We start from the raw sequence: 10,000 nt of genomic DNA on the forward strand, positions 1-10,000 counted from the left end.
TGTCTCGTCTGAACACAAAACTTTTCTCTATATACCTGCAATATCATTAAGATGCTTTTTTGCAAACTCAATATGGGCTTAGAGGTGCGTCTTTTTCAGTAAAGGCTTCTCTTTTGCCACCTGTCCATCGAGGCCAGCTTTGTGAAGGGAATGGGATATTGTTGATTGATGAACACTGACTCCCATCTCAGACATGGAGCCTTGCAGATCTTTCAGTCATTGTTGGATTTACAGTGACATCCCAAACCAGTTTCCTGCTTGCCCAGCTGCTGCGTGTGAATGGGAGACCTGATCATGGTAGAGTCTGGGTGGTACGATACATCTTCCACTTCTTAATGACGGATTTCACCGTAATCCAAAGGGTTAATGAGTGACTTTAAAATGTTCTGATAACCCTCTCCTGAACATGATTCTCCACCACTTCATGTCCGACTTATTTGGAAAGCTCCTTGGTCTTCATGTTTTCCTTGTTGGTTGAACACATGAGTTACACCTTAAAACTCCTTAGATAAGCGGAGGAGTTTAATTTTTAAGTTAAACAACTGATTTCACACAGATGAAACCTATTACACTAATTTTGTTATCTTTCAAACAAATAATTTACTCCTGAAGTGATTTAGGGTTAATTAGGTGAAGGGTTTGAATAGTTTTGAAACTGAGAATCATGTAATTTTCTGTGTTAATCAGAGTTATTCACATTATATTTGCATTTTTTAGCTTTATCTCTCTGGAGTAGTTTATGAAGATGAGATATATTGTTTGATTTGAAAACATCATGAAATAAGCTCAGGTGATATCAAAATGTGAAAACTGGATGGGGTGAATATTTTTGCAAGCTGCTGAATATACTATACAGCACATCAACACTAGTAACACACTATTTCTGGCATTTATATCCCCCATCATATGAAATCATCAAAAACTGAGATGACAAATAAAAAGTTTATGAATGTACCTGTTTTGTGCATGAAGGGGAACTCTCCAGCCGTCAACGACACTTAAAGCAGGAGGTGACATTTTCAGGATGAGTGGTATTCTGGGAAACCAAACGACAAGTTCCACAGTGTGTGCAAGCTTTTCGAACATCACGTGAACTCGGGCCTTGGTTGAACCATGTGTTTCGGAACCATCCACATAAACCCACTCGCAACCTGCAGACACCTACGCACCAGGAAACACATTTTAGTCATTTGTACAAGGTAACTGGACAAATAAGTGGAGACGGTGACTTAACCAGTTTGATGGGTAGGCTACAGCTTAATCGTCATACAAGGCCAACAAGCCTCCGGTTTAGCTGTTCAATGGAATACTTTTCTCCTCCTTTGACTACACGAGACCTCTCGATTTTGAAACTTCATAGAATATTTCTCTCCTTATACTGGAGCTGCTGCTGCTCATGTCTTACCTTTGGAGTCCACTGGGTAGAAATTATTGGACATTATTGCTATTCGTTGTCCTTTGTATGCAGCATATAGCTGTGGGTTTGCATCAATTGTTGTGGGAGCATGGCTTTGTTGCTACTGCAGCCACTGTAGGTTCGAGTATGAATCTGGAATTTGTTGATGGTGCCGACAATAGCTCGCCTATCATGAAGGACATCGTGGGATCATTAATGTCCATCAACTCATGCCAGCAGACAGGCACACCTAGTTTAACGTCCATCCTAGGGACAGCACACACATTGATGAATGGTACTATCAATGAATATGAAGTCATTAAAAAGCCTTTTGCATTAAAGTGCCCAACTCAGAACTTGTACATTGTCATATTGTGGACAAGGATATTTATAAAAAAAAAATATTATATATGGGGAAATAAACACAGAATGTAAAACTCAAAGCTTTTGCCGATATGCCATGAGGTTTCAAAAAAATAAAATAAAAATTAAAAAAACCTCAGACCTTTCTTGGCGTGGTAAAAATTTTATTACCTGACATTTCACTTGCCTAATAAATAATCGGGGCTGGCAGGATGGTCTACATATATACGCACTCGCCTCTAAGCTGTCTATCTTGGATTCAAAACCCCGACCCAGTTAAAAACCGTCATCCCGGCAGGGTGATTTCACAGGCAAAGTGATTCATCAATGTTTGTGCCTTTGGATGAACATTAAACGGACGCCCCATGTGTCGGCATTAGTTGGTTGGTAGACCTTAAACATCCCACCGTGTCCTTGACGAAGAGTAGGTGAGCTATCGCTGACACCATGAACAAATTCCAAATTACTGCCCTGACCACTGCTGAGATGGCAATGGGAAACCACCCAAGATAATCCTTCCCAAGAAACTGCTTCGGCAACAGAGTATTGGACATCACAATCACAACCAATAAATAATCAAGGCAATCAAAATATCAGAATAAAACAAATCATTTACATGAGACCATTTTATGCTGGTTATACTTCAATACTGCGACCTTTGGAGTGGAGGCAGAAATAACCTGTGGGAATGTGAAACTTCAAAATAAAATCAAATTTATTAACGACTCCAAATGGGAAGAGCAGGTTTAACGATGCATTGGCTTTAACTCGTAAAACATTTGGTCACACAAACCTCGTACTCCTTAATTTAATAAATTCTCTGAAGTAATATGGATTCATCAAAGATGTACACTGCACGGATTAAGGCAACTTCGTCCGTGACTCCTCTTTGAACTTGAGCCCGATACAATACTTGCTTTGTTCGATAGCTTTGTCTCTTCCTTTTGTTCCCATCAGGAATGTTAAAAGAGTAATCCTGATAGGAAATCAAAATTGTGGTACAGTCACAGAATTTACATTGATTTTAAATGATCTCTCTTTGCTCATCATCGATTTATATGATGAAGAAGTACAGCTGATATTTAAAGCTGCAATGATACACACATTCATGGGGTCCTGATATTCCAGCAAGGTTGTGATTTATAATGGGAACGGAATCAAATGGCGTGATTATGAAACGTTGTTGTGGAAGTCTAAACGAAATCTGAATCCAAATTATTATGATAATTTAGGGATTAAATTGTAATGTATTTGATGTACACATAAAATGCACAAACATTTCCTATTAAAGAACGGAAAATAAAGGACGAGATTCAAATCGAACAAACATCCTGGAAGATCTGACAATGTAATGGATGAAAGATGTAAAAGCAATTGTGTAACATATGAGGGGAATGTGAGAAATTTCTGGCTTGAAAGAGTCAATTAATGATAAGAACCTACAATTTTTTTTTTTACCTTATATGGTACTTGATCCACCTTGAATAAAAGGTAAAACGGATGTTAAAAAAAAAATATATATATATATATATATATATATATATATATATATATATATATATATATATATATATATATATATATATCCTCCAACGAAGGTTAAGGGCCGAAAGGTCTGATTTTCCTTTTATTCAAGGAGATTCAAACACCATCTAAGGTAATATTTATTGATTCTTACTTTGTTAGCCGCCAACGCAGGTCGCTCTTTGTGTGATTAAATTAGCGATTATATTCTTGCATACAATTAATAACACTCTCATTTATCAACCTTTCATTCTTTAACAGGTTCTAAGGTTCATTGAGGAGCAGATACATTCAAAACAGAGATGTGAGATACAAGCAAACTTTATCATGGGCTAACAAAACCAGTGACCTTCAGGGAAATGACGTAACTTCCCGGTGCACTCTGGGTGCCGGTAATCCTGTGGTGTTGTTTTTCTCTCTGCAGTCAGCAGGGGGTTTTAAGGAGAAATCTCTCCCCACACCCTCCATCCCCAATGTGACGCCAACCCACGGGTTCATCCGGACTCTCTACTCTAAAATCTGAACATCGAGTGATGAAGTATCGTGTGGCATTCTTAGTCTTTCTTATGACTCGGACAGTGTCGGAACAGAACCGCCAACCTCCCATTCTCGAAGTGGATCATCTAACCACAATGCTACTAAGTCTGATTTTATGTCCAATAATGTTAACCAATTCCTTTAAATACAGGGTTAGTCACTAAAAGGTACTCGATATTAATTATTTATTAAATCTGCTCTTATATATAACTTATAATGTACATGAATCATAAAGCAAATCAAAAGGTTTTGTTTGACTATAACAAATATTCAAAATGTCCTCCTCCAGGTTATGCACAGTTACGAATATGTAACAAATGGTTTCTGATGACAGACGGAAGTATTTCATGTGAGACTCTGGGAACAACTCTCATTACAGCATCATTGAGTTCAGGAATGTTCATCGATTGGGTTATTTTTGAAAACATTTTCCTTAACAAATCCTTACAAAAGAAAAATACAAAGGTGAGAGGTCAGAAGATCTTTGAGGACAAGGAAAGTGTGAAATTAATCTGCTCGGAAAGTGATTATTGAGCCACCGCATGGACATGCGAGCCATATATGCAGTTGCTCCATCCTTTTGAAACCAAGCACCAGGAACGTTTCTCACATGACCCCAGAAAAACGTGTTCAACATGTGGACGTAATGGTTTGCATTCACAGCCGCCCCTTCCACGGTATCCTGATCTTCAAAAAGGTATGGATGTAAATCCTATTACGACTAAGCTGGTTTCTCCATCCCCCAAAGCAAACAATTCTGTTCGTTTACATTCAAGTAAATGTGACATTTGTCGAAGAAAATGATTTGTTTTCTGTGGATTTCTGCATGATCAATAATCATACTAAATCAACCACAACATTCATAACGTCGACGCTCATTATCTGAGGATAATTGCTGCATCAATTGAATTTTGTAAAGGAAAGCCTTCATATCAACTTAAACACTCTAATGACACCATTTTGAGATACTCCAATTTCATGTGAAATGTGCCGTGTATATTTTCTAGGGATACACACAATCACTTCACTAATTCTGTTTACGGTCTCTGGTGTTTGAATATTCCTCGAATGTCCAGCGTGTCCTGTATTGTTGTTCTTCACAGAGCCAGTCCCACTCCACTCTGAAACTACACGATGTATAATCTTCGATGTTGATGCATGGCGTCAAGGCAATTGTTCTCTGAGCATACATTCCACTGCTATCACTGATCTCAGCTCTACATTCTCCTCAACAATGAAGATTCGCCACTCTGATGTTAGTTGGGCTAGCGGTCACCTGTAATAACAATCATAAAAAATATAAATGTCAAAATACGTTTGCCACAAAAATTTGAATGCTTACCCTACCTAAATCGCCACATTTGACACTTCTACCAACTGTTTTTACCTTCGCATTCTGCGAAAGGTTATGTTTTGGTCGCTGTCTATTTATTTATTTGTGAATATGTGTGTTTGTTTGTTATTCGCATAACTCAGAAAGTATTAAACCGAATTGCATGAAATTTGGTGGGATGATTCGTGAGTATCCAAGGACGATTTGATTAGATTTTGGGAGCGATCGGGTCAAAGGTCAAGGTCAAGAAAAGATCAAAAACACTCTTTTGAGCATAACTTCCTTCATAATACAGCTATCGACATGCAACCACTGCCATATTGTTCCATGACGAGATACCTTTCGGATATGTCGTGTCGGATTTGACGTAACATCATCGGAAGTGCGTCTAAATGACGTCACAAGATGACGTAAATTTTCAATTTTCGATCTCATCAGTTTTGATCATACCGTTTTGTAGGACTTACCTTAAGGACGTCACACACCAAATTTGACTTTGATCGGACTGACCGTTATGACGTCATTGACGTTTGAACATGACGTTTTTCAATTGTGGCTAAAATGTCCTGATATTTTACATTCAAATATCTATATAATTTATCAAGCAAAGTCTCCCAAATCCAGGCATTAGGATCAGTACCAAAATATCTGTTTATCGATGTACAGGTTTTGCCAATTAACTCTGTAGTCAAGGTCAAGGTCACACTCAAGGTCAAAATATACTTGTAGGCATAGCTTCAGATCGAATAGAGCTATTGACATGAAACCAACGTTAAAACATTCAGTGAACTACCAGCTTTCAGAATGGTAGTCCCCGATTGGACATGACATCCCCGGAAGTGCGTCAAAATGACGTCAAAAGATGACGTCATTTTTCAACTTTTTAATTTTTCAGTGTTTATCATTCCATTTTGTTGGACTGCCTTCAAGGAGGTTACACACCAAATTTGACGTCAATCGGACTGACGGTTGTGATGTCATGGACGTTTTAAAATGACGTTTTTCAAATGTGCCTGGAAAAAAGTTGCGGCGGCAAAGGTATGCGCTCTACCGAGTGCCCGTTCTAGTTTTTAATATATATTTTTTATTTTTCAAATTGGGAACATTTTTGTGACTCACCTGTACAAATGTTTTTTTTAAGCATTTTAAGGCTGAAACTGAAATTATTTTCTTTTTCTCTAACTACAGGTCAGGAAATCTGCACACAGCCATCATAATGCTGGGGAAATCTCGCAGCAAGCTATGATTAATACTCATAAAATAAAAGGAGTGTAAACTAAAACATAACATCTTTGGCAGAAAATAAAATAAGTAAATCAAAATCAATTCACCCTGAGGGATGACTGTAAAGAGTATTATGAAGAGCAACATGAATCAAAATACAGGACGAGAGCAAAAGCAAAGTACAGTATTCAGCATTCCAAACAGGCTCCTTTTCAGTTATGCATATTGGCCTTTTTTGTTTGCATTTGCATATTGGCAAAAAAACCTTTTTTGTTTGCAAAATCTTCCTTTTAATGAATAATCTGGTTTATTATTGGAGCTCACTTATCAGACCCAAGTGGTGGCTGTGAATCTGTGCGTTGCATTCAAGAAAGAAGACAATTTGCTAATGCCAAGTTTGGAAGGAGGTTTATTGAGCCAAAGATGACAGACAACCTCAGAGAATGCATGCCGAGACGTTTCTGGAGTGAAAAACAATAGTAACTCGATGGTATTCATAAAATACTTACCCGAGAAAGCTTGAAAACGACTTGATGCAAGCAAACTCTTCTGGTGGCAAATTTGTAATTGAAAAAATTAAATTCAAATCAAATGGAAAACCAAATAAAATAAGTGCACTCGGACTCCGACATCCGTGGGGCATATGTTCCTGGAAAAACCCCACGAATGTGGGGGCATTGTTTCAATGGGAAATGGGGGGATAGGTTCCGGGAATTTCCCAACCCATGAAAAATACACGAACGTCAGGGTAAAATCTCACAAAAATGTTGTGGAAATAGACGAAAATGCACAAATGTTGGGGTAAAATCCGTGAATGTTGGGGGTAAAATGAGCGACTTATTTCAATTATTATTATTACTTATTATTACGAGCTGCTTATTACACCCATAGATATGCTGAACGTTACCATTCTTTAACTCACAGGACATGATGTCTTTCCTATCTACAGGTAGATTATGCTGAGTGTTTTAAAAATCTAACAGATCAGATGTTGTTGTTCATCACAAGATGGTGATTTATACTAAGATGCGCTGAATGTTTCCATTGTGTAATGTCCGTATGTGGCTGAATTGGTAATTACTGGATACATCAATGGATGCCGTTAGTGTTTTCATTCTGTAAGTAACTCACGGGGGATGGAGTCACGGGGAATGATGTGTTACACTGGTGAGACATCCCTCGAAACAATGTTTATCCCGTGAAGCTACAATGCATGTACAGGAAGCAGAACTGTACATACATCTAGCTCCTTTGTGTGTGGCTTGTGGATGATATGTTTTAGAACTGTGCTATGCATGCAGCTCGTAAAAAAAAAAAAATCGACGTGAAAACTGAATACGCGGGGCAATTTCCTGCAAATGTAGGAGTATGTCGCAAATTATCAACCGCAAATATGTGGAACCCGCAAATGTCGGGGTCCGGTTGTACTGCATTGGAATTATCAGAGGGAACCCAAACAAGCAAAAAGCAAATATTAACTCATCAAGAGGAACCTGGATAGAACTCGGGTTTCAACCACAACTCTACCTTCAAGCCCATCCAGGCACAGCCAAGTAAGCCTTATTCCAAAAAAAAAAAAAAAAAAAAAATCAAAAGGAACGCAGATCCAAAAAATGAAAAAATTCTGGCTGCCAGACCATGCGTCCGATCAGGTTGAAATTTCAAACATACATTCCATATTTCTACTAGATCAGAAATTTGAAGTTTCATTTCGATTGATGCAGTGGTTCAAGGGAGATAATTTTTGAAAATATTTCCCTTCAATCCAACATGGCTGCCAAACCATGTGACATCATAGGTGGGGAACTTTTTGTTCCTCAAGGGATACTTGCAAAGTTTCTCCTCAATCTGTTCAGCTATTTCAGAGAAGATGATTTTTGAAGATTTTATTTCTTTTTAATGTGGTGGCAGAACCATGTGACCGATAATGTCATGCATTTTATTTTTCTGTTGACCAATTTATCCCAAGATGACCCTCAAAAAATTTCACACTGATCGGATGAAGCATACATATGCAATCATGACGTCACAATGAAAGCAGATATGACATCCAAAAAAAAAAAAAAATCACTCGTTTCCCATTCAGAGTACTTGATGCCTATTGTTGGCTTAATGGTTTGGGTGGTGGGCTTGAGATTCTATGGTCCTGAGTTCAAATTCTGTTTGGTCATCTATCTATAATTCCAGCAATCTCTGTGTGTGTGTCTGTGTGTGTGTGTGTGTGTGTGTGTGTGTGTGTGTGTGTGTGTGACCGCTGTTTCTCGACAACCTCTTGTCCGATCTAATTGAAACTTGCCAGGTATATTGCTGGGGACCTGAGGATGTGCCTTTTCAAGGTTTGATATTAATCGGACAAGTGCTTCCCAAGTTATGGCCATTTATTTACCAAACCAATGGGAAGACACGTTGTTGCGTGGGCGTGGCCGATGGGGAAGGGAAGCACAGCCGCGTTCCCCATTACGGGTTACAACGTACGGGCTTCCGGAGAGTGATGACTTCGTGTATTCTAATAATTTCTCGATTTCTTATGCGCATTTATAGATAAACACAATGGCCCAAGTTATGATCGTTTTCATATTAGACGGTGTATAAATTTCGGGAACATCAGAGTGCTGGTATGCTCCGAACCAGGAAGTAAATTTTTTCTCTCTCTTCTCTTCTCTTTTTGTTTTTCCTTGCCACGACATTGCGAAAAGGTAAAATACGTTGGCGCTAATTGAATAATTGGGTATTAAAAAAAATTCGAATAATCGTAACTGCGAATAATATCGAACTTCCGGGTCATGCACGTACGGGCACATGAGAGTGAAGAAACGACCTGTGTGGTTTATTTATTTTTATTATTTTTTTTACGGGCACGTACTAGTATAATTAATACCACGTGGGGTTGACTCAGCCTGTCATCCTTCAGAGGTCAGCAAAATGAGTCCCAGCTTTCTTGGATGATTGAGCCATTCAAGTATCCTGCATTGAAGTGGTGACCTGCCCAGGATTGTGCCCAACAGCCCAGGAGACTGCTTCGGCAGCACCGACGCTTTGTATAGAGTATGGTCCCAATGGATGGATGGATGGATGGGAGTACTTGACTTGTGCCAAGTTTCAATTTTTTCCCATGGACTGGTTTCGGAGATAGAGATGTCCAATGTTTCTCCTTTTTTACAACATTGCTGCCACACCACGTGATCTAGTACATCAGAATTATAAAAACATTCCACATGAGTAGATATACCAATGGTGAAAATTTTGTATCGATCTGACAAGGGGTTTCAGAGAAAAGGGAATAACAAAATGCAAGCATACACGAAAGTACGTACGGGACTGATCGCTTAACCCCACTTTTCACATCACGAATGAGGGCTATTTACATCTGCCACCAAAGGTGGACAGAGATTATGTTTTCACTCTTGCTTGTTACTTGGTAAACATAGGCCAAAAGGTCCACACTGTTGACCAAATATCTAAAATTGTTAATTTTCATCCGATTGACTTGAAATTTGAAGAGGATTTGCATATTTGGTCACTGAATTCAACTACCAATTATTTTAAGTAAACATAGGCTAAAAGGACAACATCAGCCGAATTTATATAAAATCATCATTTTTCATCCGATTGACTTGAAATTT

The 10,000-nt window shown here is 38.5% G+C and overlaps 1 protein-coding gene across 2 annotated transcripts in view; it reads right to left on the bottom strand.

The window, feature by feature from the left end:
• Positions 1-10,000, bottom strand: part of LOC147011258 (transmembrane protein 132E-like) — a 508,369-nt gene that overhangs the window by 56,684 nt on the left and 441,685 nt on the right. For both annotated transcript variants that reach the window (XM_085858598.1, XM_085858597.1), the window contains exon 6: positions 956-1,161. In XM_085858598.1, coding sequence (XP_085714724.1) covers positions 956-1,161 — 206 coding nt within the window. The remainder of the gene's footprint in view (positions 1-955; positions 1,162-10,000) is intronic.

This window comes from Eptatretus burgeri, chromosome 16 (assembly GCF_056783735.1).
Source record: "Eptatretus burgeri isolate ZD-2024b chromosome 16, Ebu_testis_v1, whole genome shotgun sequence".
Lineage (NCBI taxonomy): Eukaryota > Metazoa > Chordata > Myxini > Myxiniformes > Myxinidae > Eptatretus > Eptatretus burgeri.